The sequence below is a fragment of the Pelodiscus sinensis genome, chromosome 10, assembly GCF_049634645.1.
Source record: "Pelodiscus sinensis isolate JC-2024 chromosome 10, ASM4963464v1, whole genome shotgun sequence".
Lineage (NCBI taxonomy): Eukaryota > Metazoa > Chordata > Testudines > Trionychidae > Pelodiscus > Pelodiscus sinensis.
Genome location: NC_134720.1, coordinates 48,127,448 through 48,155,083, shown reverse-complemented (window position 1 = coordinate 48,155,083; position 27,636 = coordinate 48,127,448). Strand labels below are relative to the sequence as shown.

The window sequence follows — 27,636 nt, the reverse complement described above, 5'->3', positions numbered from 1 at the left end:
TGAGGTGTTTATCGGCAGCCCCTCGGCCAGCGGCAAGCCCCGGCATAGGCGGTAGCAGGCACAGCCGCGGCAGAGGCAGCGTGAGGGAGATGGGGCGGCCGGTGTTCCGAGAAGGGCTGGCAAACAGTGGCTGCTGCAGCACTGGAGCTGGCTCGAGGTTAGTGAACCACTGAAAGGAGCCCACTAACAAGCAGCAGGTCTCTCCTAGTGACTCCCTTTTAAGATCCACCAGCCCTCAGCATGGTCTGGGCTCCTTGCTCCTCCCTTTGCCTTAGGCTCTGGTGGGAAGCAAGACGCTGGCTGAAATGCAGGCAGCACACCAGGGACAGTGAATAGCAAGCTGCAAGCAAGGAAGGGCGCCTGAGCAAGACCACAGCCCCTTGGAAAGCAGCCTTATGTGGAACTCCCTCCAAGCCCGGGTCAACAAAACACACACAAACTCAGGAGCTCCATAGATTTCTTAAATAATTTAATTGAAAAAAGTATTTCTTTAAAAAATATTTCTACAAATGCACGATTGCATCATTTGTTTCTTTTTTTTTTTTCCTTTTTCACCATTAAATACATCTCAATATATAAAAAAAGGTGGCAGGTACAGTACAGGAGAAACAGCTGGGGGGCATGGGGGTGGGGGAGACCACCGCCTGGAGAGACCTCCGAGCGTCACCGGGTGCAAACCAAGCTGTGCTGAAAAGGACTGGCCAGGGGCAGGTGGGGACACTAAGCTCCGGTTCAATAATGCTGCAGTTCTACAGGCGCGAGTGACTCCCCCAGGACTGCCACCCATCACACCGCTTCAGGGAGGCACCGGGGTAGGGAGTCACAGAGGCAGTCCCATTAGCTAGGGCTCTCCTGAAGCGTGAGAGCCGGAGTGATGCTACCAGCCAGGCTGTCTGGCAGAGGAACGTGGGCAAACCAAGACAGCAAAGAGGGTTATGAGGTTGGTCACTTTTAGAGCCAGTGGCAAGTAATTTCTGCAGAGATCATGAATGGGAACCAGCGGAGCTACAGTGCGGCCCTCAGACTCAGAGTGGGCCAAGGACCGGCCGGAGAGGAGAAAGCACTGTTTGTTCTGTAAACAAATCTGAACTACAGCCCAGGCTAGGCTGGCAGGATGCACTGCCAGACCCACTGCAAGCGCCAGTGTGGGAGGATGAGGCCGAGATGCCCATCTGCAGCAACCTGAAGAAGTGGGGGCAAGGGGGCTGTGCAGACGTGGTGAGAGAGGAGACTGTATGAGGGGCTGATTGACACAGCAGCACGAGGAGCGGCGACAGCGGCAAGTTGTCCTACTGTCACCAGCCGTCAGGGCTGTGGACTGAACATGTGCTGTGCAGGGAACAGAGCCGCACAAGGCTGCTCGGGAAAGAAAGCTGAGGATGTGAGACGGGGGCTAGAGAAGACCCAAGGTGGCCCAAGAGCCCACTTCTCCTTACAGGAAGCGGCTGGCTGGGAAGAGCCCTGGGGCTGCAAAGAGCTGTGCCGAAATGCCAGGAAGTGCAACCGGAGACAGAGCCAAGGGGCTGGAGAACAGCAGGAGCAAGAGAGCAACGTGGGTGGGAGCAACGGAAGGAGGGCCCGGAACAATCGTCTGGGCCAGGCACTAGTCAAACTAGTTAGCTGGGGTGCCTGTGAATACAGCAGCAAGTGGGAGACAGTGCAGGGCCCCCCACATGGGAAGAGGGAGCCATTCAAGGTGGGATAAGGGACATCATGAAACAGGATCTCCAGCTCTCATCCTCTTTGGATGCCTCTTCCCCTCCCTGCTATTTGCTATTGCTTCTCTCTCCTAGGGGAGCGGCAGGGGTGTGCACAGGGTGGGGGTGGGGGAAACACAGCTGTGCAGCAGGCGTTCACCTCCTCAAATCTGCTCTGCTCTTCCCCAGGCTGCATGTTTGCCATCACCGGACTGACACAGCCCCGAGTGGCCAGAAAAGAGAGCTCGCTTTGTGGCACCCGGGGTGGTGTGCTAGGAGAGATCCCAGGCTCCCGACTAGCTGCCTAGATGCCGGGCTGTTCGTGTCCCTCTCCAGGGGATCGGACTTCACGCGGATCAACAGTTTCCATCGCCGTTCAGCCTGGAATGGGAGGCCGCCCCCAGCTAACGTGGTGCCCGAGCCTCTGGCAGGAGTCTCTGGGAACTCCAAGGACGGGCGCGTTCCCAGCAGCGGGAAGGGGCAAGCCGCCCCGGCCTGAGCGAGTTGCAGGGAAAGAGGCCAATCGACGCCACCGCCTGCTTTAGCGGCCGGAGGAGCCCGTGCGGAGCACCAAGAGGAAAGGGACAAAAAGAGGCAAGATGCCTTTGTCAGGAGCAAACCGGGCCACAATGGAGCCCGGTTCCTTCCCCTGGCAGGCGAAGACTCTAATTGGACAGAGCCTGGGATGGCGCCGGGGGAAGGCCCAACACACATGGCGCATTTCACGCCATTTTGGAAAGGATCCATTTACTGGGCTCCACACCATGTGCTGACAGCTGCTGCTGGGAAGCCTGTTGCTAGGCAACGCTGGGCGGCTCCATGCACTGAGCCAGGGGATCGCCGGACAAGGCCTGCTCCGGGCCAGGCTGCGAAATGGGGAAGAGATCTCCTTTCACAGCCGGGCCCCTGGGTCCGGCGAGGGCACGCGCCAGCCTCCGCCGCCGTGCCAGAGCCCGGGCGAAGGGGCTTTGGAAGAAGCTACGCCGCCGAATTAACTCGCCATTTGTTCCAAGCCGCACGGTGTAACCGGACGCAAGTCAGCTGCCTGGCGCGGAGCAGATGGCACTGCACCAGAGACAGGGAAGGGAACCAGCACAGAAATACAACTACCTTCCCCCCCTTCCCAAGGAGCAATCCAAGAGCAGAGGCCTAAGCTGCACAGCTGGGAGGGCTCCGAGGCAAAGCCTAAGGAAACTCAACAAGGAGTCCTGTGGCACCTTAAAGACAACACATTTATCCAGGCAGAAGCCTTCATGGGCTGCAGCTCACTTCATGCATCTGACAAAGTGCATTCCCGCCCACGAAAGCATATACAGTGTTTCTCAACCAGTGGTACCCCTTAGGGGTACGTGAGAGAAGTCTGGGGGGGTACGTCAACACAACTGAAATGTGGAGAAAACTGAATGTGTGTGTTAAGTGTTACAGCGCTTTATTATTGGTGTACTTTTAACACCCATAAATTTCCTCGCCCGCCTGGCTTTATGATTAAGTTGTTTAAACAAATGCATTGCAATGGTAGAAAAAAAAACCCGGTGTCTGTCTGAAAACTGTAGGTACTGTAGGTATTTTTTTTTTTTTTAAAAGGGGGAGGGTACTTTATAAAAAAAAGGTTGAGAAATGTGTTAAGTCTTTAAGGTGCCACAGGATTTGCCATTTTTGCTGACAAACATGGCTCCCCCTCAAACTCAGCTGATCACGACGGGAAGGCCCCAAACACTCAGACGGACTGAACGAAAGGACTGCCTGCCCCGCAGGAGTGAAGGAACAGGCGAAAAAACAAACCCCGGAACACAACGTCATGCATCGTGACTCAGACAAAACCCGGATAGCCACGACACGGTGGCACGTGCGGGTGACTCCGTGGGAGAAATGGCAATATGGAACTGTCCGGTTGGGCTGTATGACAGACCATCACACACAAGAAGAGCGAGGAGATCATCCAAGCCTAGCTGATGGACACAGGGCAGTTCAGCCTTATGTGCAGTTCTGGATAAACTGGAGTGATGCCCGATTAAAGTTTGGGGAGTGCCAAGGAGATTACCCTGCATTGTACAGGTTGGACAAGATGACACTGGTCCCTTCTGGCCTGGATCTCTAGGAAACTAGACTCTGAGGAAGAGCTGAGAGCATAGGAAGGAGGTTCACACTGGTGGAAGGAGAACCACCCACAGATGCATCAAGGGATGCTAGAGAGGAGCAAGCCCAACAAAACTAATCTGATAGCTTTCTTTGATAAGATAACGAGCCTTGTGGATAAGGGAGAAACGGTGGTTGTCATATACCTAGACTTTAGTAAGGCATTTGATACGGTCTCGCATGATATTCTTATTGATAAACTAGGCAAATATAACTTAGATAGGGCCACGATAAGGTGGGTGCATAATTGGCTGGATAACCGTAGTCAGAGAGTGGTTGTTAACGGTTCTAAATCCTGCTGGAAAGGGATAACAAGTGGAGTTCCTCAAGGGTCTGTTTTGGGACCCGTACTGTTCAATATCTTCATCAATGATGTAGATATTGGGATAGAGAGTACGCTTATTAAGTTTGCAGATGATACCAAACTGGGTGGCATTGCGACTTCTTTGGAGGATAGGGACATAATTCAAAATGACCTTAGCAAGTTAGAGAAATGGTCAGAGGTAAACAGGATGAGGTTTAATAAAGAGAAATGCAAAGTGCTCCACTTAGGAAGGAACAATCAGTTCCATACATACAAGATGGGAAGCGACTGTCTAGGAAGGAGCATGGCAGAAAGGGATCTAGGGGTCATAGTGGACCACAAGTTGAATATGAGTCAACAGTGTGATGCTGTTGCAAAAAAAGCAAATATGATTCTAGGTTGTATCAACAACAGGTGTGTTGTAAGCAAAACTCGTGAAGTCATTCTGCCGCTCTACTCTGCACTAGTTAGGCCTCAGCTGGAGTACTGTGTCCAGTTCTGGGCGCCACATTTCAAGAAAGATGTGGAGAAATTGGAAAGGGTACAGAGAAGAGCGACAAGAATGATTAAAGGTCTAGAGAACATGACCTATGAAGCCAGGCTTCATGAACTGGGCTTGTTTAGTTTGGAAAAAAGAAGATTAAGGGGGGACATGATAGCGGTTTTCAAATATCTAAAAGGGAGGAAGGAGAAAATTTGTTCCTCTTGGTTTCTGAGGACAGGACAAGGAGTAATGGGCTTAAAGTGCAGCAGGGGAGGTTTAGATTGGACATTAGGAAAAAATTCCTAACTGTCAGGGTGGTCAAATATTGGAATAAATTGCCAAGGGAGGTGGTGGAATCTCCCTCTCTGGAGATATTTAAGAACAGGTTAGATAGACATCTGTCAGGGATGGTGTAGACGGAGCTTGGTCCTGCCTTGAGGGCGGGGGGCTGGACTCGATGACCTCTCGAGGTCCCTTCCAGTCCTATGATTCTATGATAGGGTCCAGAGACCCATCAGGCAGAAAGGAGCTTGAACTGCAGCAAGAAAAAAAAATGGTTTCCATCAAGCCTTAGGGGGATGCTACCCCTGGAGCTTTCAAAGGCTGGGGGGGGGGGGGGGGGGCGGGGGGGAAGCACTCCTCTTGCAAGAATGGCACAGGGGTTGAGAAGTTACCAGTGCCACAAGGGAGCTAGCACAGAGGCCCTACAGACCCCCCGCCCCAGAATGAACATCAGCCCATGCCTATCTAAGTGGCCAGCGCTGCCCATGGAGCGGTATAAAGACAGGGCTCCCCATGAAGGGCAGGGAAAACCCCTGGAGAGCCATCCAACCCCAAGACTTCCATGGTTTGGGCAGAGGTAGCTGGCTCTGGCTCGGCCTGCTGGGTAAAGGCATTTGCCTTGACCAGCTTTCTCTCCCTCTGGTTGACATCACTGTGCGTCTCCAGCAGCCATCTTGGGCAGCTGTCCTGTGCAGGAGGCGGCCAGGCGGGGCAGATTACAATTTGTATCATGTCATCCTTTCAACTGAGAACATCCAGGTTTATTCTGAAACTTGTTCTGACTTCTCCATTGAAATTCTCACAGCTGGGTGAAATGTCGGAGGTGGGTGGGACGGGGGGACAACATCGCCTGTCAAAATACAGGGAGCAAATACCCTAAAATCAAACGCCAATGCAGCATGTTCCTTACTTTGCCTATCTAAGTGGCCAGCGCTGCCCATGGAAATACTCCTTCCACTGGTCTGCGTGTGCACGGTGAAATCAACATTCACTAATATTTGCCAATAAAAATTGAATCCTTTCAAGCCTAGAGGTGGTGGAGGATCAGGCATGAATGTTATAGCTGACTCACGGGTGTAGCCGGTTGCTAACACTCCACCCAAGCTGTCCCCTCATTCCGCAAGGCTTAATACTCCCAAGGGAATGCTGGGACGCTGGAGGACTGAAGATCCCCAGCAGTGGGCGAAAGAGGGAAGACTGTTTCACAGGTGGGGATGGGGGAGGCGCAGCAGGTCTGTCTAGCTAGAAGGGTTATCAGCAAGAGCGGCCAACAGACAGGACAGAATGAGGCCTGGCCCAGCAGCCAGGAAAGTCAGACTAGCCCAGCCAGCCTGGGCGGTTTCTTCGCAAGCTTAGGGTTGGGCCCAGACAGAGCTCTGGCACCGGAATGGAACTCTGCTCCCCGTCTGCTGGCTGCACCCCGCTCAGCTGGTTGTGTCTGGCTTTGGCTCTAGGATTGTTTTGCACAGTTCGGATCACAAACCAGCCTCAGACACTGCACTAAGCGTAGCACTTTGTGACCAAGCCTGAAATGCTCCAAACCCCAAGCTCCACTCCCTACTACCCCCAGGCGGAGTCACCCCGCTCCCAATGCAATCGGGGAGCAATGCCCCTCTCCTCCAGCCTCTGCAGCTTGCCCTTGGGTAAGGCTCCCTGGTAAGCATTACAGGGGAAGGGCAGGGGTGACACTGGTGGGTTGGTGGCCACAGCTGAGGAAGTGGCCAAGACCCTGTATGACCAACATGGCATTGGGGAAGGGGGTTATACACGTGAAGGCAGCCCTTCTGCCAGCTCCCTGTGATATTTACAGCCAGGGGACGGTGCACAGGGCTGGGGGGGGGGGGGGGGGGGGGGGGGAGGGAAGGACCATACCCTGTGCTCCAGGAGAGGGAGAGCACTATCTCGGTACAAAGGAAGGAATGGGCTCGCGCCCCGCGCCTCTCGGGTTCTGTACAGCGGCAGACACTAAGCGAGCGAAGGAAACTCAAGTAAAATTCTTATTGCCTTTATTCTGCCTGTGCCCTCCCCGAGCCCCGTCGGCCAGCACACACGCACACACATGCACGCACACACGCTCGCGGCGCTGGGACCCCCCCGCTCCCCTCTCTCGGGAAGAGCCGAGCGGCCGGGAAGAGTCAAAGAAGCAGAAGCGAGAGTCTTTTGGCAGCAATCACAGCGTGTGTCAGGAGAGGCTCTGCAGAGACGGCTCTGCTCTGACAAGACCTGCTCCTTCTGCATAAAACATGAGACTGGGGAGAGGCCGGGCTCTCCAGTCAGCTCGGCCTGGCCTCCCCGACACCTCTCCGAGCTCTGGCTGAGCAGGAGCAAGGCTGCTGTTGCTCCCCGGGTCCCTGTGCAAACTCGCGCTGATGGCCTTTCTCCACAGTCCAGATTCGGCCATAAAACAAAGAGGGACGAGAGATCTGGAGTTGGCGCGCCCAACTCCCTGCATAGTAATCTCACTGGGTTCAGGTTCCGGCGTGCAGAGCCAAACGGACCGATCCCCTCCCTTCCAACAGATTCCAGTGCAGATCCCTGCAGGAGGGCAGCAGGGGGACGTGATTGTCTGGGGCTGCTCAGGCGGCGGCCAGCCCGGACTCCGCTCCATGCCCTCCACGGTATATGCTTGTATCCCCACAGCCCCCTCTCCTCCCTCGCTAGGGTGAGGGCTCGGGAAGGTGCCAGTAACCGCCGCAGTGTCTCCAAAAGGATCTTCCGGCCGCGGAACAGGAGGAGAATGTTTGTGACTTCGGGGTTAAGGAAATTCAAGAAGTAGAACAACTCCCGCACCAACGGCGTGGCGAGCAGCGGCAACGGGGCAGGAAGAGGGGGTGAAGTCTTCATCCAATAAACTGTCTTCAATATGAAGACGGCATGGCCGGCTGTGCTCCAAAACGCAAAACCCACGGCTGGTCTCCCTCTCGGCTCAAGTGCCTTGGATTCAGGGAGCGCGTCCCATCCTGTGTGACCGTCCAGGGGCCGAGAAGCTCCACGCAAAGGGGAAAAACAGGAAGCCGGGCTGCACCGCAAACTAGAATCTTATCGACAAGATTCCCTCCGTCCATTCCAGTCCCAGAGTTCTCTGTGGTCAAACCTGAACCGGGAGGGTCTGGTTCATTTGCAATCTCATGTCCTGAATACTGCTCAGGATCTTCTTCTGATGTCCTGCGAGCGTTACCCCTATCCTGAGCAGGTCTCTGAAAGGACAAGAGGGGCCAGCGCTCGTAACAAGTCTCCAGATTCCTTCCAGAAGCCTGTGCTAGGGCAGCTGTGGCCAACCCATGGCTTGTGAGTCGCATGCGGCTCTTTTCCCCCCCCACCAGGCTGCAGCTCGCAAATCCCCCCCCCCCCCCCCCCCCCCCCCCGTGGTACGTAAAGCACCTCCAAAAACGGCCCTCCTCCTGGCTCCCTGTGCTGACCCGGGCAGAGGAAATGTCCCAGACGACCATTAAAAAAGGAGAATTAAAGATGGTGTCTGCTGGCGGGAGCCTGATGTGGCCAAAAAGCCTCTAAACGCATTTTCTTAAAGGGGCAGAGCTTTTTTTTGGGGGGGGTGGGGGCTTACCCAAATACAACCAGGGGCTCCTTTTAAAGGGGTAAAAGTGGCAGAAAGGGGCAGTCTTTTTTTTTTTGTTTGACAGCTCTTCCCCGGTTCTTTGCACTGGATCCACTGATATCTTGGCTCTTTGCCCAGAACGGGTTGGCCACCCCTGTGCTAGGGCATTTCTGCTCCGGCATTAACCACTGGCTGGTGGAGCAGACCAATTCCCCAGCTGTGTTAAGAGGCCCAGGAAAATCCTTTAATGCCACAGCCTCCGGGCCAGACACAACAACCATCTCGTCAGGACCTCCACCCACTCCGACTTTGTTCCAATCTTCACCCCCAGCCAGGCACTTATCTGCGCCTGCTTCTCCTAGCCGCTCGGGTACAGCTGCACTGCATTGAGTCGCAGAGCCCAGGCCCACTGGCTCCAGCTCGCAGGGCTCAAATGAACCACACACACCAGTGGGCCGAAGCCAGGAGTGCCGGCTCTGACCTGGCCGAAGAAGCTGTAAGAGCCCAGGTGCTGTCCGCTGCTCACAGAGCTCCCAGCCCACCAGGGAAAGCTGCCCGGTTCATTGGGCAGGAGACGTTTGCCATCTGAGCTGCCAGCTGCTTGGCCTCCCTGCAGCGCCCTCTGACCCGGCCCTGCTCCCAGCCCCTCTGCCCCCCACTTACTCCGCCGTCATCTGCGCCACCAGGTCGAAGGATGCAAAGCCCGCGTTGACGAAGCTCTCCTTGTACCGTCCCATTTTGATGGCGTCGAGCCAGTCGCCCACGGTGGTGAAGGTGGTGTAATCCGGCACGGTGCGGTCCAGGAGCGGCTGTGATACGCTGTGAGGACAAGAGAGCCCGGAGGTAACGCGGGGGGCATGGGGTAGGTACAGGCGCTTGCCCAGCACAGGTGGATCATGGGCCTCCCCGCATGGTGTCTCCAACTGGATCCCTTAGGTTTCCCACCTCCAGCCCCCTAGGGCAGGGGTGGGGAACGTAAGGCCAGGGGGTGGATGCCCCAGCTTGCCTGGATCCAGTCCCCGAGGCTCCCCCGCTGCGTCGGGGAGCCCGTGATGGCACTCCAGTCCCCCCCAGAATCTACTAGCCTGAGGCTCTGGTGTACAAGGGGAATGTGGGGAGTGTCTTTCTCCTCCTCAGTTGGGAGCCATGTCAGTGAGGGGCTGGTTGGGTTGGCGTTTTTCCTTCCCTCTCATGTGCGGCCCCCAACTGATTTTTCTGTGGGTCAGCAGCCCCCCCCCGCTAAACTCCAGGGGGGGCAAAGGGACGAGAGGCCTGGCGAGGGCACTGACCCCGACTGGACGCTGGTGACGACCTTCAGGCTGGCTGCGTTGCGGATGAGCTTGTCCAGAGTGTTCACGATCTGTGCAAACTTGGGCCGGAGGTTGCGGTCCCGCACCCAGCAGTCCAGCATGAGCTGGTGGAGCGCCGTGGGGCAGTCCATAGGTGGCGGCAGGCGGTAATCCTGTTCCACCGCATTGATCACCTGCCAAGACACACACACGGTGCTCAGAGCTGCCGGGAGTCAGCCAGGGTCCCTTGGTGCCGCTGCAGCCTGGCGCCCGCCCGCCGTCGCACTTACGTCCTGGTTGGACATGTCCCAGTAGGGCCGCTCTCCGTAGGACATCACCTCCCACATGACGATCCCGTAACTCCACACGTCGCTGGCCGAGGTGAACTTGCGGTAGGCGATGGCTTCCGGAGCCGTCCACCGGATCGGGATCTTACCACCCTGTGGGGAGAGACACTTAACTCCATTATTTAGTGCCTACCTCCGGGCTCCCCCGGCCCCAGCCCCAGCCCTCTGCGGCAGGGCAGGGGGCACGCCACCGCCGAGAATCTCACATACCAGTGAGCTGGTGTAGGTGGGATCCGTGGGGTCGTCCTCCAAGAAGCGCGAGAGCCCGAAGTCCGACACCTTGCACACCAGGTTGCTGTTGACCAGGATGTTGCGGGCGGCCAGGTCCCGGTGCACGTAGTTCATCTCCGCCAGGTACTTCATGCCGGCCGCGATGCCGCGCAGCATCCCCACCAGCTGGATTACCGTGAACTGCCCGTCGTTCAGCTGCCGGCAGACGGAGGGGAGAGGTCAGAGAGCCCCCAGTTCGCTGCTTCCACTGGGGGCTCAGGTGGGGTTCTGAGCTGCCTCTGGAAGGGGCTGATGAACCTGCTTAGAGCCTCCCACCGCCCCTCCCAGCAGAGGAAAGGGAAGTGCATGCGTAAGGTGCCATCAATGCCCCTTCTCCAACAGGGCTCCTCTCCTCCTACAACTCGGACCCCGGGGCCGGCCAGCCCCGGGAGAGTCCATGTGAAATGCAGGGAAGCAAAAGTCGTGGGCAGAGCGCAGAGCAGGGCTGCCCAGTCAGAGAGAGGAATAGGAGCGTTTCCACCTCAGCCTCCTGTCCCCCTACTCCCGTATGGCACATCCTGCCCCCCGGCCCAGCAGGCCTGGTGCCTCACCCGGAGGAAGGAGTCCAAGGCGCAGTTCTCCATGAACTCCGTGACGATCATGACCGGCCGGCTCTTGGTCACCACGCCCTCCAGGTGGATGATGTTGGGATGGTCGAACTGCCCCATGATGCTGGCCTCGCTCAGGAAGTCCCGCCGCTGGCGCTCTGTGTAGCCCACTTTCAGGGTCTTGATGGCCACAAAGATCTCCCGCCGGCCCGGCAGCTTCAGGCGGCCCCGGCAGACCTCCCCGAACTCCCCTGCAGGGGAAGGGAGGAGGTTACACCCCGAGAGAAGCCACTGGCCGAGCGGCAAGATGAACCGTGCCCGGTCAGGTGACTTGCCTGCTCCAATCACCTCCTCGATCTTGACACAGGAGATGTCGATCTCTTTGGCAAACTCCCGGACAGCCTCGTTGGGGTCCTCGTAGGTGAAGGGGTCGATGTAAACCTTCATGCCGGGAGTGACTGCGGGAGCAGAGCCAGTCAGGCCCCGTGCGAGGGCATGGCACCAGCAACGCCCTCCCCCACCCCAGCCTGCAGCGTTGTGGGAGCCCCAGGGTCTAGGCCAGGAAGCCCAGCGCCGGACGCCAATCCCCCACCACAAAGGGAATCGTCTCTTGTGTTGCTAGGGTGTGGATGTGCACAGGGACCAGTCTCAGTGCCTTGCATGCAGGTGGGGGTGCAAGGACCAGTCACACGGCTGCAGCATGCTGGGGGCACAAGCATGCACAAGAGCTTGGGGTCACACTCACTGTATTGCTGCAGCTTTTCCGTGTACTCCGAGTCTGTGCTGCTCCGCTGCTTCCTGCCAAAGGAGACGAGAACCGGTCAGGGCAGTCCAGGCCTGCTGGGTGCCGAGGGGGCCGCAGGGCAATCCAGAAGGCAGCCGCAGAGCAGATACACAGCTCTGGCGTGACGCAGTGTCAAGAGCAGCACCTGCCCTCCCCTCCTCCCGGTACCGGCATCCTTGGCCCAGAAGCAGGATACAGGCCTGGCCTGCAGAAGGGGCCTTTCCTCTGGGCTTGGCTTCCCTGATTCACACGGGCTCAGCGGCCCTGCGAGGTTTGCAGTGGGCGGGGTGGGACTGTAAAGCACATGGGGGGAATCAGGGAGCCGGCCCCAGGAGGGCTGAAGGCTGGCTCCTGCTTTTTTTTTGGGGGGGGGGGGGGGGGGGAGGGGAGGGGGAGAAGGGCAGTTGCATACAGCCCGGTTTGTGTCCGACGGCAGCGGAGGAACAGTCAGCGCCATGCTCCCTCAGCACAGGCCGGCTGCCAGGTGAGAGCAGGGAGGGTGAGTGGAAGGGGCACCTGTTCGGCTGACGTTCCCAAAGCGGAGAACGCCCTCCCCTGCCGGCTTAGTGCTCATGTAGCACTCCAGGCTAAGGACAACGGAGCCGGACAGGCCTGGAGCGACTGTTACTCTTGTGCAGTGGGGAGAACAGTCTGAAGGACACTGTGGGCTGGGTGAGGCCCCGGGGGGTTCCCAGCCTGGGGCTCACCCCTCTCCCTCGCCGGCTCCACCCGGAGCCCGTACCTGAAGCAGACGATAGCAATCACCACCACGGCGATAACGAAGACCAGGCCGGCGGTGGCCGACCCCACAATGAGGGGCAGCTCCTGGAAGCTCTTCCCGCTGGAACCTGCAGGAGAGGCGGGAAGCCGATCAGAACAAGAGGGCGAGCCAGGGGGGTGGGGCAGGGAAAGGAGCCCCAGTCCCAGGGCATACCGTCCTCCGCAGGGGTCTGGAACTCCACGGGGAGGCTGTACCGGCCATAGCCGGCCACGGTGCGGGCCCGAACCTGCACCACGTACAGGGAGCTGGTCTTCAGCCCGTCCAGACGCACCGTGTTCTTCTGGCTGGTGACGGTGTTCGCGATGCCGTCGCTCTGGCCCTGCTGGGGGGCAGGGAGAGCGGGGTCACATACGGGCAGTTATAATCCCCGCAGGGAGCAGGCTGGCTCCTGGGGTACCTCTAACACCGCTACTGGCCCCGGCTCTGCGTTACCTTCTCGAAGTACTTGATTTCGTAGTCCAGGATGATCCCGTTGGGTCTCTCTGGCGGGGTCCACGACAGCATCATGCTGCTCCCGGTGCTGCCGTGCAGGTGAATCCTGGGAACGGCCGAGGGGGCTGCACACAAAGGAAGGGCAGGGGCCGGTGAGGCTGAAGCATTTGCCGCCCGGGTCCTTTGTTCATCTACCGGTACCTCCGCGTCCCCCGACTGCATCTGTCTGCTACTCTGCAGCCTCGGCCCAGCCACAGGGCAGCACCTCCGGCTCTCAGTTAGGAGCACCCACGGCCTGGCCGGGCGGAGCCCTCCCCACCCTCAGCCACAGCCGGGGGCTGGAAAGATGCCTGGGGAGCCCCGAGAAAGCACTCTGCCAGGGGGCAATGTCGCCTCCTTCCTAGTCATAACCAAAGGGGCAAAGATCCACCACCAGCTGAGGAAAGCAAGATTCCCCTCCTCCCACCACTCCCCGCCCTGCTCTCCAGGTTACCCTCCTCCGCTGGGAGGATGGCCACGAATGGCGCTCCACGAGTGGCGGCAGGTTTCCAGCACGCTGGAGTGGAGCCCGATGCGGGGGAAGGGGGCGATGGAAAGCAGAGAGCGCGCAGCATGCTCCAAGGGCCTGAAAGGGTCCTGACCTTGGCCAGGCTCGCCAGGAGAAAGCCCATCTCCCCCTGCGAGCCGGGGGTCTCTGGAGCCAGGATTAGAGCCCCGGGACCCTGAGGATCCTGGTCCCCTCTCCTCTTTGTTCGCAGGTGTTCCGATCTCCTCCCCTCCAGGGACAGGAATTTAAAAACCGAGGGAAAAATTCACCCAGGGGATTAGAGGCGGGAGCTCAGAGCCAGCGAGGCTGCACAAAGGGAGCGAACAAAGGACAACGGCTTCCGGGAGCGTGGGGTGGGGCTGGGCAGAGATGCCCCCTCTCCCGGCTGCACTGACCTGCCTGGTTGGTGGTGATGTTGACGGAGGCGAAGTGGGGGGAGTAGGGGCTCTTGCTGGACACGCCGTTCACCGCCTGGATCTCGAAGGTGTACTGGGTGTGTGCCAGGAGGTTGCTGATGTAAATGCGCCGCTCCGTCAGGCCGAGCTGGCGGGGCACGAACTCCACGTTGTCGTCGCAGCGCGTGCACACCCGGCGCTCCACGCTGCACTTCTTGCAGATGACGTTGTACAGCAGGTCGTCCCGGCCCCCCGCGTCCCGGGGATCGCTCCACTCCAGCACCAGCGAGGTCTCGTTCACGTTGGAGATGACGTTGAGCGGAGAGGACGGCACGGCTGCAGATGAGACACTCGCGTCAGGGGGGCGGTAAAGCCCCTCCAAGCCCAGCCCACCCCTGGGTCTGTGGGGAGGTAGCCCCATGGATCTGCAGCCCTCGGGTCTGGATTCACAAGTCTCGCCTTCCGGCTGTTCTGCCTTTACAACGAGATGCTTAGCCAGGGCACCCCGCTCCCTCCCAAGAGAGGGAAACTCAAACCAGCGGCATGCACTGCCGCCGCCTGGGGACCCCGATCATGTCCCCCACGCTAGACAAGGACGCACTTACTGGTGCAAGCGCTGTCTGCGGAGTCCGCGTCTGCCCGGAAGTAGCCGTTCCGACAGGTGCAGAGCGTGGCTGCCCCGGAGCTTGTCCGGCTGTTGGGGGGGCAGGGCGAGCAGAGACCTTCCCCTTGCTTCGACTTGAAATACCCTGGACCACAGGCTGCAAGGAGGGGAGAGAAGGGAAAAATTAACGTTGTTGCCAACCCTCCCGGACTGACTCCCTGGGGCATTAGCCCTGCATGGGCAGCGTGGGAAGAGCTGCGAACGCCCAGGGCGCTCCTGCCCTGAGAGGCCAATACAGAGACGTCCCCTCGGAGCAGCAGTGGGATCCGTGGTCAGTCTTTCCCAGGGACGCTCTCCAGAGCCCGAAGGCCGAATGCTGGGGCCTGCCTCAGCAGATGCTGGGGAGAGTGAGTCACCTCAGACTCCATCTGAATAGAGCGCTCACCCCCGGGGCTGGACCCACGGCTGGGAAGGAGCCCAGAACTTTCCGCAGCAGCCCTCTCATCCCAACACCCGCAGCACTGACGGGCGGATGCCAATCCCAGCCCTAATACCGCACGGGATGGGAGTAACGAACAGACCCCTCCCCAGCACTGCTCGCTTGGTGACCCCAGCCCAACTCAGGGCGCTCCCCCCGCGGCTGTGCTCTGGGCCTGAGGAGCCAAAGCAAGGTCTCCTACACCAGTGTGAAGCATGGCCAGCTCCCCAGGGACTGGTCTGCAGTGGAAACAGGCCGGCCGCCTCTGAGCTGGAGCAGCTCACAAGGGGCTTGCTGGACGGGGCAGGGGAGAGCTTGTCAGTCGCCCAGTTCAAATGAAGGCTGCTGGGCACAGAACAGCCCCTTGCAAACATTTCCACCCTTCAACTGCGCTCGCGTACCGCGGGTGTGGGGGATGCGCCAACTGAACGGGAGCAGCAAGCGGACTGGCTGCAGAGGGAGCGCGCGGCTCTCTCAGTCAACGTGGTGTGCAATCGGCACGCAGCTCCCTTCCCGTGGCCCTTGCTTTTCCTACGTGTCACTTGAGTAATAGCACTAGGAAAAAAAACCCGAGGCGGACAGAAACCAGGGGAATCTGGCCACCTTGTGCACGAGCAACAGGTAAGCAAAATATCTGGTGGGCCAGACATAGAACCCTAACCCTTCCCGCACCTTGCTCGGGTCTGCCGCCTGCTCCCAAATCCCCGCCCGGCCCCACGAACCCGCTTCTAGGCGCAGTCCTATTGGGGCTGGTAGAGGGGACCCCGCCTCCCTGGCGCTGCGTTCCGAGGCCGCAGCATACGCGGCCCTAACGACAGGCCCCTTTCTCGCGGCGGCTCCCCTCTCAGCCTTCGCGGCTTTCCAAATGCCTCCTTCCCCGTCTCAAATGATTACACCCCCTTCGTGCCAGCTGTTCCGATTGCCCAGCACGGCCCTCCGTCTGGTTCCCCCCAGGGCGGTCCCAAGCCCTTCAGTGGCCATGTAATTAATTCTCTGTTCTGGCTGGTTTTCATCACCCCGGCTCGGCACGTCTGACATGCTGCTCATCCCTCTGAGAGGCACTGACTGACTCCAGCAGCCCGACCCCTTTTGTTTATGGTCCTTTGGCCGGTTTTCAGCTCCTGCCACAGTATCGTTGAAGTAGTTTGTCAAGTAAGGTTCAGCAATTCTTTATTAGAAACTTTGCTAAACAGCCGCCTCTACCGAGCTGCCCACGTCTGAAAACTCTCCCAGCACAACCCCTCACGAAGCGGGAGGGAAAAGCCTGGAACCCAGGCCTGGTGTGAACAATGGACCCTTTAGTCCTACCACGGGCTCTGTGAAAAGACTAACAGCACTTGAACCTGAAGGAGCCCGGGGCGGCGAAGTGCCATGAAACTAACCCAGATCTGGGGCTGGTAACGCTGAGCCTGTCCCTCCAGGACCGGTCCTGAGCTCCTAAGTATCAAAGGCACAAACAAACGAGGCTAGAAAATAAGTTAGACCTTGGCCTGCTGAAAATTCAGAGTTACAGCTGGAAATGGTCTGCAGACGGCCCCCTGCTGTGCGCTGGCATCGCAGCTCCTGGACCCCGGCCAGTTCCTCAGCGCCACTGGCTTCCCAGGAACTCAGACCCTTTACCTATCCGCTCTGGCCCCCTCCAACCAGACAGCCCTTCCCCCTCTCCTAAAGGCACCTCATGGGCCTCCCACTCGCCCAGGGGGGTCACGCTGCCTTCAGGTATCACCATCTCCAGCAGCCCCATCTCAGCGGAGGAGCCCCCGGCCTAGGCCTGCTAGGCTCATCATCCACAGAGTGAGAAGACCAAGCCGCTCCGTCCCTGCTTCCGAGGCATTTCCTACCACCCACGGCGAGGAGGTTTCCAGCTGGGAACGGCAGCCTCGCAGACAGGCTGGGTGGGGCATTTCGTAACCACACCAGGGCTCGTGTTCACAGGCCCTTCCAATCCTCCCCATTTCCTAGAGACGCTCTATTCCGTTCGGTGCCTGTCCGCACAAAGCGGACGCCTGGGAACGAATGCCAACGCCTTGCCTCGTTTCATGCCGTACTGCGCCTCCCGCCGAAGACAGGTGGGCCCGCACGACCCCTGGCCCTCGAGGCTGTGGCAGGGCCTCATGAGAGCAGACTTTCAGATCCAGAGCCACCGTCTCCCCGTATTGTTCCTTCACCATCACCCCACTTTGTGCCTCAGAACTGCTGCCTAGTCTTGTAGACCTACAGGTCCAACAATCACAGGCCGACCTCCTTCTGCTAAGGCGAGTTTTCCAGCGAGAGCACCCAACACGCCACACGGTGTCAGCGACTACACCCCGACCCAGGCCGCTCCATGCCAGGGACAGCAAGAACAACTACAGCATCACCAGCAGCGGCTGTGGCTCTTGTCAAGTCAGAGCACACGTAGCCACAAAGCACGGACACGCATGTCCCCGCCTGCGTTACGCTCTGAAATAAACCAGCAGAACAGAAGTTTTAAAATTGCATTCTGGGTCCCCGACTCCACTGGTTTTTGATGTCCAATAAAATCTATATTTGGTATAAAATTGTTTACTACTTCACCATAAAGGCTGCCGAGTGCCTAGCACTACTGAAAGTGCCCGCTGCTTGTTATACACAAGGCGACAGAGCTCGTAGGATCAGGCCTTAGCAAGGGTCATAGCTGGAAACGTACAGCCAGCACTGCAAGGCTAAGAGATGCATCAGCTGCCAGGGTGGTATTTACAGACGCGCAGCAGACTTCACCCAATTCCTAACAGCCCCAAAACTCCAGGGCCAGGTATAGCACAGTCCATCGCAGTGCATTACTGCGGCTGACTTGAGAACTGCTCCTTGAAGGCCTCCCTCAACCACAAAGCTCCTTGAGGAACACTTCTAATAGCCCTTGTGTCTGGCTGTTCCCACTCAGCACACAACTGCGCCACCTCTGCACGGAGCCAACTTTCCCACCTTTGCCTCACAGATACTATGCAGATCAAGCAGGCGGCTATAACCATTGGGATATTCTCTCACTGAAGTCCAATCTTGCACCCACGTCCCTTCAGTCTACTGGAAACACACTCGACTGTCACTTTGCGCCTGCTGAGCTGGCAGCCGTCTCTTTCTTTGGTGCTGGCAAGGTGGCCAGCATACTGTTTCGCAAATCAGGGGAGCAAGAGGTAGGATGGGTCCCCCAGGATCACTATTGGCTTTTCAACAGCACCAGTGCAGAGGTCAGGGATGCACCCCACATGAGCCACTAACAAGCACATAGCCACAGAAAAGTAACCCTCTCTGGAAAAGTGCGCTGGGGCCAGCATAGGAAAAATGGCACCATCTATCGCTACATTGCAGGTCAGGAACCCCACCAATGTTCCCTTTCATTTTTTCCATCTATGTGTGGAATAAATGTTATGTGCACCAAGGCATGTACGGACGTGCACCACCAACAGAAACACCTGCTGCCAGCTAATCCACTGGGTGGCATTAGAGTCTCTCCTGGGTGGCCCCCCAAGCACTCAGCTTACAGGGAACACTGAACCTCACTGCTGCAAAGCCATCTGCTATGCCCTGCACAGTACCAGGCGTCACAGTCCTGCACTGTAGAGTTGGTCCTGCACACGCGTGTGGCAACAGCCCTCACTGTGGATTTTCCAGCTCCCAAGCGATTTACCACTGGACAGGCGCAATCCGACAGGGCACGACTCCACAGCACAATCACCACTCGCTGCTCCACTGGCCATGTGGCTCTCAGTCTGCCGTCCCTGCACTGGAAGACTGGGGCGAACGAGGGGAGCGCTCAGATCCAGGGGTGTGTCACGTGGAAATAACATTCTTGCCATCCTAGCTCTGAATTGGGATGTGACCAGTCAGCGCTCATTTCTCAGGCCCGGATACAGCACTCCATCATCTACAGCCACTGCGTGAATGCCACCAACGCCGAATTGGCTCTAGGTCCCCCGGCGGTCTGCCCTCCACAAAGTCATCATGTCCCCCCTCCATGGCTGCAGCTCTGCAAGTACCGGCGGGTTGTGCATCCTGTGTCTGCACAAGGGTTAACCTCCTTACTGGGCAATGCTTATCCGGTTATGGGATGGGACCGTGACCCTTTGCTCCCAGTCATGCCTGTGTGACTCATTTGTCCCACCACGCACTTTCCCAAATGGCTCTGGACACTGCTGTGCAACAACTTCTGGGAGCACTGACACAAGCACTACTGCTGAGAACGTGCGGCGATGATGCAAGGTGTCGAGCAAGTGCACAAGTGCCAGGCTAAGCCCGGTGGCTTTCTGCTGATGTAACTTGCCTCAGCCCAAGTGTGTAGTGTACACATGGCCCCAGCCTGCAGTTGCATCACTGGAAGACAGGATACTGCAACGGCTCTCCAAGCGTATGGCCTTTACAGATCCACCCTGCAGCAGCTGCATGCCCTGCCACATACGCCACCGTGCAAAGCAGCAAAGCCGGTTGGGGAACCTGCACATGCCTCTGATCCCCTGTTCTAGAGCACCAGGGTATGGGAAACCAAGGCCTACTGTGCCACTGCTTAGTTCCTGAGGGAGGGAGAGGAACATCACTGAGAACTCTGATGCAGAGGGTAGGAGGGCAAATCCGTGAGGACCTACACAAGCGCTACTTCCTAGAGAGTATTTTTACCATGCAACCTTTCTTCCTCCCTCACCTCGGTGACTGTGCAGGCCCGCAGCACAAGAAAGAAGCAAGTGGCAGCAAGGGAAAAGCTCAGTGCTTCTGATTAAGAGCCTGATGCATTACTTGGATTTGGAAATCCAATCTAGACTCAGTAAAGAAAATGCTTTCAAGTCTACCAGGCAGCTGGTTTTCTCTTACAGAGACATTACGCCGACAGGCTGCAGAAGCTGCTGTCCCTCTAACTGACTAGGCTCCAAGTCAGAGTCCAGCCTGGCCATACCACACAGATTACATCGCTTAATCCATTGTGTTACTGTCTGAGCTGAAGTCACCTGGTCCTTGGGACCCTTGACAGCCTGCTAGATTAAAAGTTTTACCAGCAAGACTGGATGCCTGGCTTTGCCCCACAAATAGTACTGGGAGGCAATGTTTCCTCTAATCATTTCCATCCATATACAGTTTTTTTCCATCCATGTGTGGAATACATTTTATGTACACCGAGGCATGTGTAAATGTGCACCACCTGTAGAAATAAAAACCTAGCTGTGGGCACTCTGCTATTCAGCTGGACAGCACTGGTATCTTTCCTGAGCGATCGCACAAGCACCCTGCTTACAGGGACCGCTGTTGGTAGGTGGACAGGCTCAGATGAAAACCCAGGACCACCACGAGACACAAATAGGGACGGGGTCTACTTTATCTTGATGGAAAGCATAGTGGGTGGGTCTGCGGTCCGAACTCCTAGCCAATTCCACGGCCACTAGCAAAGCGCGCTTAGTGAAAAACGCAGACCCAAAGAACCTCCATGTGTTTAGACGGACAGGTCAATGCCCCACATGGTTACAAGCTGGTGCATACAAGTGCAGATTTAAGGAACCGTACTCTCCACTCTCCAGGGGTGAGGAATGACTGAAGCCCCTTGGACATATCAGGCTGAAATAGCTGCCACATGCACTTGACCTACAGCAAGAGAAGCCTGAATCCAGCAGGGTTACAACCAGACTGAGGCAACAGGAAAAGCTCCCATCGTTTGCACCAGGTGAGAAACCCTGATGCTATAAGTGCAGCTTCATCACTTTTGTAAAGCCGAAGAGGTCTGGCTGGATCCCAAGTTGGATCATGACACCCTGCCTCCCGGCAGCTTCCTGCACATTGGAGTGGATATGGCGTTCTTTGTTCTCAATAGTGTGCAGCGTTGCTGGGGGGCAGCTAGCCCAGAACCAGCTGCATTTCAGCACAGAGAAAAGTATCTGGGTCTGAACTGGTTAACTTGGGTCTGTCCTGTCCATGGCAGAACCCACGCCCTAATCCGGGGGCCCCCCAAAGCAGTAGCGGTGCCTTTGGTTAGACAGCGGTAAACCCATTGGCGTCACTTATTTATTTTGCTTATTAAGTACTTTGGGATGAAAGGCACTTGAATGTGAGGCAATTAGTAACTGATTTGACTCATAGCATCACCATCTCGAGGAGTTTCAAGCCAGCAGTCCCGGGGAGGAGCAGAGAGGTGCGGGCTCCAATAGAGTCACTCTCTCATCCCGATACAATCTCCCCAGCCTGTACACCCAGCTGGTGACAGATACAAGAATGCAACAGCCTGGCTTCACTTCCTCCCGTGTCTGGTGAGAGATGCAGACTCATCCTTCTTGGGTTCTTGCTCTCCCCCATCCAAGCCACATATGTGGGCTCCATCCCTATAGGAGCCACTCTTCATTGGGTTTATCTGCTTAGCGCCCGCGAGGCAGGGCATGGGGACGGAGAGGACGCAGGCAGAGCGAGGCTGTGCGAACTCATACAAGAAAGCACAAAATCTGGGGCAGAGCAGGGATGTCCTAACCACTGAACCGTCCTTTCGTGGTGAGAAACTGCATGTGACAGCCCTGGTCTGGGCTAACGCCCCAGGGACTGCAGCAGGGCTTCTTCAGAGATGGACGCGCGAGCCCTTCAGCTTGTGCTAAAGAACCCGCAGCCCCTGAGCTTCCCGACAGGAGCTGACATTTCTGGAAATGCTTTTCGGGCCCAAGGTTCCCCAGAAGACTCCTGACACACTGATCGCGTCTGTCAGAACCGAGATGCAGCCAGCTCTAGGGGGTAACGCAGCAGCCATTTAACAGTCGCAGCACAACTGGACAAGGGAGAGGAAACAAAGCCAAATCCCAGTCTTTTAAAAATAAAGAAGCCAGGCCGAGTGCAGGGGGAGGGGACAGGCTAGCAGAAAGTAGTTCCTTCCACTAGACTTTTGCCAGCCCTCCAGAGAGGATGCTGCCACGGGATGACATCACAAGAGGTTCGGATTTGGTTTCGCATTTGGCCAGCAAGTCAACTTCTCCTCCGGCGACACAGCGCCGATTGCATCACAGGGAGCGCTGGCTCAGAGGGCCCCCTGCCAAAATCCCATTTCCTGTAGCACATGGGGGATTTTCCGCAGAGAGCGCTCCCATCCAAGTATTGACCCAGCCCAGCCTCGCAGAGCCGCTGGGAGTCAGACCGAAATCACAGGACCAGGTGGTCTGGTTGCAGAACGCTTCTCTTTCAAAAACAAAGCCCCACCCCTGTGAATACAGGCCAAGGGAGGGAGCTAAACACACTGAAATAAATCATCCCGACATGACACACCATGACTCACCATGCGCAGGGCCCGCGGTTACTGCACTGCATGTGGGCAAAAAGGCAAAAAGAGAGAGATCCCCCCACACACAACTCCATATGCTGGGGTCCCCTTCTTGCACAGGGCTGAGGGAGGGTTACCCAGACAGCATGAAAATTCAAATCTGCACGGTTCTGCATACTTCACACAGTCCAAAACATTAGTCACGCTGTAACTCTCCACCCCACCACCGACTTCTACAGGACTGCGCTGCATTATAGCTCCTTCTTCGAGGTGGATAATAACCTTGAATTATACTGTTTAAGGGCTGAAACAGTTTTCTATCCACACCACACTATTCTAACCGAGGCAGCATCTTTCCAATTTCTCTGTTCCTTTCCCTACAGGACTGAAGCAAAAACCTCATGACTCTAGATAAATTAAACCCATCACATCCCTTTGTCCAGCAACCCTGTAATTTTGTTAAAGGCAGCAATCAAGTTTGCCTGGGACAATCTGTGCTTTATGAACCCGCGCCGTTCACTCGCATTACTCTTCTGTAAGTGCCTACAGATGGATTAGCGTCACGGCAGCAACACTCGAGCTGCGGTTCAGGTGGCAACGCTCATTCTAAACCTCCATTTTTCAAGGCACTTAATTTTAAGAAAAATCACCCTTTGGGCTGAACACGCTCCCATGCAAGTTCCGTCCAAAAAGTGGTGTGTTGGGGAGGTAGAGGGAATGGGATTTGGAGTAAATCTGAAAAAGTCTTTGGGTGTCTGACGTTCAAATAAAGTGTAAAACCAATCTGAAAAAAGGAAAACTTCATTTGTTGTACAAATCACTGTAATATGAATTTAAAGGGCACTGATGGATCAGAAATAATATTAAGGAACTCAGACGCCTAAGGTATGCTGCAAGTTAACAGATTTTTTTTTTAAGATTGCATCTTACTTCTCATGCTGGGCTCTCATGCTGCCTTGGAATCTGTCATCTCTTCATTTAATTATCTAACTAGCTAGTTTCACTTCCTGGTTTTCATGCAGCAAGCCAATGTTGCAAGGTTGAGTTGTAAACAATTGGTAACTGCTATGATTAGTAGGCATTTTTTAAAAAAAGCCATGGTAATATTTCTATTAGTCATTGGTTGCAAAAAGTTTGCTTCTACGAAGTGCAGGCTTTGGCCCCAATTTGACCCAACGGCAGCCCCTTGAAAAACACTAAAATTTAGTTTGCAGGCTTTGAAGGACCATATGCTTTGCTGAGTCTGGAAGACAGCTGGTTGAGGAATAAAATGAGTAGTGAGAACTAACTGCCTAGCAGTCCTGCTCTGGGCTCTCTCTGCATTTAACCGATTAGATATTCAGTTATTATTGAACTAAGCAATCACATTTCTCTTTTTGAACAAATCATTGTTCCGATAATATGATGACTCTGATTTTATGTGCACAGAAATCAGGGAAGCTGGGCTGCTTTCTAGGCAATGGATTACTTTGAATAGATTGCCACCAATCTCATCTCAGATGATCATGTGAGCAGGAGTGTTGAAAGACTTGGAAAAGGACTGCGTTACCAATGAGACTTCAAACAGACATCTCTAGAGATCCGATCAGTCTGACATGATGGACACCATGCGTGAAGGAATCTGGATAAACTGCCCCTTACAAGATATTTTTTTTAAGGGGACGGGGAGTGGGAAGGAGGGAGAAGAGAGAAAAATGTACAAGGACAGAACTAAAATTACCACTTCCCCATAGCCACTGTGCCAAGTAGGGATGTAAAAAAATAATTTAAAAATGTAACCGTGTAATTGCTAAAAATCCTAGCGGTTACCCGTGCTGCGGACTGAAGGGCGAAAATCCCAATAATACGTATGTAAGATCTTAACCACGGTCTTTGTTAAGAATCTTTCACATATGCCCAAACCTTACGGACCTGGTTTGAGGCCTAGCTAACAACGGACAAGACATGGCTAAAAGGGGAACAGAGATAAGCAAAGATAGCCTTGTTTGTACAACTAGACATGAAAAAAATTCAGACAGCATAACCCCAGGTGCAGGGCAGTAGTTGGGGCCTTTTTGAGAATTATAGACACATAACTCTTTGAGAGTGGCCTCAAACGTCTGCCTCCCAAGTTCAGGAGGAGATAGCAGTGTATACTCCCCACATACCAGCCAGCATTCGGAGAGGGGAGACAGACAGCATGACAGCATGAGTAATGATCTCCGTCCCTCACAGATGCCAATCCAGTCCAAAAGGGGTGCAAATGATAAATATATACAATTGCCAATGCTGTGCATTGTTTTCTGTTCTCTTTGTTTTAAGACTATAGAGGAATGTACCTTCGAGCAAACCTGTCTGGGAGATGCCACCTGTCATTTCTATGGACCTGAAATCAGGATTTAATCTATTTACTGCAAAAGGACACTTAAGCCATAACACCTGGTTTTTAGCATACATGTAAACCTGAGCCATGGGCGGAGCAATGATGTAATCTTTTAGACTGCTGGCTTATTGCGCTCACTGTGTCTTGCGGCTAGAACCTATCCAGGGGCTCGGGAACTCCCACCCCGTTGCTTCTCTCCGCCCACTGGCATCCTATATATAATCGATAGTAATCCATTGTTTGGCAGTCTCACTGAGCCCAACAAGCCTAGTGACACTCCGCCAGGGCAGAGTGTAATAAACCGTCGTGCTTGGATCTATATGGTGTTGAACTTCTGTTCCTTCAGGGATCTGTAGTACAGGCAGTCCCCGGGTTACATGGATCCGACTTACATTGGATCCCTACTTACAAACGGGGTGAGGCAACCCCGCACTAGCTGCTTCCCCCCAGCAGACCAGGGAGACGCGAAGCTAGCGCCCCCCACAGCAGACCAGGGAGACGTGGAGCGGCTTTTCTCAGCAGACACCTCAGCTTGAGAATAAAGGACTGAGGGAAGTGAGGTGTAGGAGAATAAAACTGAGCTCTGGAGAAATGTTTGGCTAGAGTTTCCCCTACAATATGTACCAGTTCCGACTTACATACAAATTCAACTTAAGAACAAACCTACAGTCCCTATCTTGTACGTAACCCGGGGACTGCCTGTATAAAGCTTTACACAAAGTTTATACTCTAGAACCCGCAGCATGGCTGGCTCCCCAGGAGTGGGGCCAACAGCCATGAGTTTTTATACTGCGGAGCCTGCAATGTGGGGTGAAATGAGCCAGTGTGTCACAGTAACAGGAACTGATAAGCGGATGCTTACTGGTTAACCATTTAAACGGCTGCACATTTGCATCCCTACCACCAAAGTAGGAAAAGCATTAAGCCAACTTCCCCAGAGAGGGTATGTCTACACTAGTCCCCTAGTTCGAACGAGGGAGGCTAATGTAGGCATTTGAAGTTGCAAATGAAGCCTGGGATTTAAATATCCCGGGCTTTATTTGCATCTTCCCGTCCGGGCATCATTTTTAAATCCCCCTAGTCCGAACGAACTGCCCGTGGCTACATGCGACAGTCAAACGTTAACTCGAACTAAGTCCTTAGTTCGAGTTAACTGTTAACATTGTGGAATGAAGTGAAAACCTATGGGGGGGGGCCCTAAGCAGGAATACTAATAATTAACAGGGGGGTGCCATGTGCTGCTCCGGGCCCTAAGCAATTGTTTAGCATGCATATGCCTAGCGCAGGCTCTGGTCTGACGTGACCTGTACCTGCAGGAAAACTCCAAGGGCTGCTTCACCCTACCATTGTCCCATCCAAAGGGCAATGACAGAGACCCACTAAACAAGCCAAAGGTGACACAGGGGTCTGCAGAAGCAATACAACGTGGGTACATCTACACTGCAAAAAAATAAATCACCTGCCGCAGCAAGTCTCAGCGACTGGGTCGAGCCAACTTGGGCTTAAAAAAAAAAATAGCCAGGTAGACGTCTGGCCTTGGGCTGATGCCCGGGCTCTGACACGCAGCAAACAGGGCAGGTTTCAGAGCCCAGGCGCCAGCCTGGTGCCCACATTGCTATATTTAGCCCAGCAGCATGAGATCCCGTCAGTTGCCCTGGGCTCAGACTCTTGGCCATTGGATGGGGTTTTCTGGTTGGAGCATTTTGCAGGGTAGATGCACCTGGCACCACACAAAGCAGATGGAGCACCCATGCTCACAATGCGGCTGTCCTGGGACCCTCTGGAAATGAGCAGCCGTTAGGGGAAGGAGGGATGGCACACCCCTTTAAGGAACTCAGCAAATCTCTCCCCCTCCTCGCCCCCCCAACACTCCTCCTCATTCAGGGATCTGCAGGAGTCCGGAGAAGCCAGGTGGGGTTGGTGGATCTGCGGAGATAACAGGTTAGAGTCCTGTGTGGATACAAAATTGGTATCCGCATCTGCAAAAATAAGCCACGGGTGCAGATCCCCGTGGCTACAAAGCAGATATCTGCTAATTTGCAGGGTTCTCGATACAAACTTTGTATCCGCTTGCACAAAAATGAGCCACGGACACCCGCATCCACAGATACCCACGGCTCTCAAGTGGCTATCCACAGGGTTCCAGCAACGGGATCGGAGAACCACAGCCAAGAGTCAGCAACTTTTCTCCCTTCCAGAAGCGGTGCCTCTAGAAGTCTCCATTCTGGGAGAGCGGCGAGCAACCCAACGCCACTCCCCAAAGAGCTGTGCGCTAATGTAACCAAGACAATGTGCTGGAGAGTGAGATGGTGAACCAATGCCCGGTCTCACACAGAGCACGCCAACGGCGCTGCCGTCTGCCTGGCAGAACGAGCCCTCAACCCCCCAGGGTCTGAATACAAAGCCTAATCCTGCACGGAGCTCTTCACACGCCATAGCTGCAGAGGGGTGGACTGGCAGCAGGGTTTTTCCCCTCAGCAGTAACTCAGGATTGCCCCCCCATTAAAGTGACCCCTAACCTCTATCAGCACTTCACACCCAGAGATCTCCAAGCACTTCACAAAGTAACCCTGTCCGGGGCAAAGTACCATTTCGACTGCTGTCTGACCAGAACTTGGCAAATGGGAGCCACGAATGCCATCAGGACCCCTGTGTGCGGTGCCATAAGCACCCCCATTTTATGACTAGGAACGGGAGGCAGAGAGTAGCGGAATGAGCCGACAAGTTCCACACCAGTATACCGCGCAGCTGAGACAGGTTAAGTCTGCAGGCAAATAGGCATCCGCATGCCCCAAACTTTGCACCATTTTCCAAAGGATGACAGAAGACCCCTCCTTCACATGAGTGCATGGAAAGCAGAGAGAACAGCCAATTACTTTTCAGTTGCATCCCAGGGCAATCTAACTTGCTAAGGACAGAACGACTCTAAGGCTATGTCTACACTGGCGCGATCCCACGCCAGAAATATGCAAATGAGGCTAAGCGTGGAATATCGCCAAGCCTCATTTGCATATCTAACGAGCCACCATTTTTGGCAGAAGAGGCTCTTGCGCAAGGAGCGTCTACACTGCCCCTTCTTGCGCAAGAAAAACCCAATTGCGCAATGCCG

At 55.5% G+C, this 27,636-nt stretch overlaps 1 protein-coding gene across 4 annotated transcripts in view; it reads right to left on the bottom strand.

Moving 5' to 3' along the window:
- Positions 1-448: 448 nt before the first annotated feature.
- EPHB3 (EPH receptor B3) overlaps positions 449-27,636 on the bottom strand; it is a 53,227-nt gene continuing 26,039 nt past the window's right edge. The window contains exons 4-16 of one of the 4 annotated variants that reach the window (XM_075938070.1): positions 14,458-14,613; positions 13,853-14,188; positions 12,911-13,035; positions 12,632-12,797; positions 12,440-12,545; positions 11,659-11,711; positions 11,249-11,371; positions 10,917-11,164; positions 10,306-10,521; positions 10,039-10,203; positions 9,749-9,942; positions 9,123-9,278; positions 449-8,100 (exon numbers count right to left, since the gene is read on the bottom strand). In XM_075938070.1, coding sequence (XP_075794185.1) covers positions 7,992-8,100; positions 9,123-9,278; positions 9,749-9,942; positions 10,039-10,203; positions 10,306-10,521; positions 10,917-11,164; positions 11,249-11,371; positions 11,659-11,711; positions 12,440-12,545; positions 12,632-12,797; positions 12,911-13,035; positions 13,853-14,188; positions 14,458-14,613 — 2,153 coding nt within the window. In that variant the 3' untranslated portion in view covers positions 449-7,991. Of the gene's footprint in view, positions 8,101-9,122; positions 9,279-9,748; positions 9,943-10,038; positions 10,204-10,305; positions 10,522-10,916; positions 11,165-11,248; positions 11,372-11,658; positions 11,712-12,439; positions 12,546-12,631; positions 12,801-12,910; positions 13,036-13,852; positions 14,189-14,457; positions 14,614-27,636 lie in introns of all 4 variants that reach the window. The other 3 variants (XM_075938069.1, XM_075938072.1, XM_075938071.1) reach the window with 3 other exon arrangements.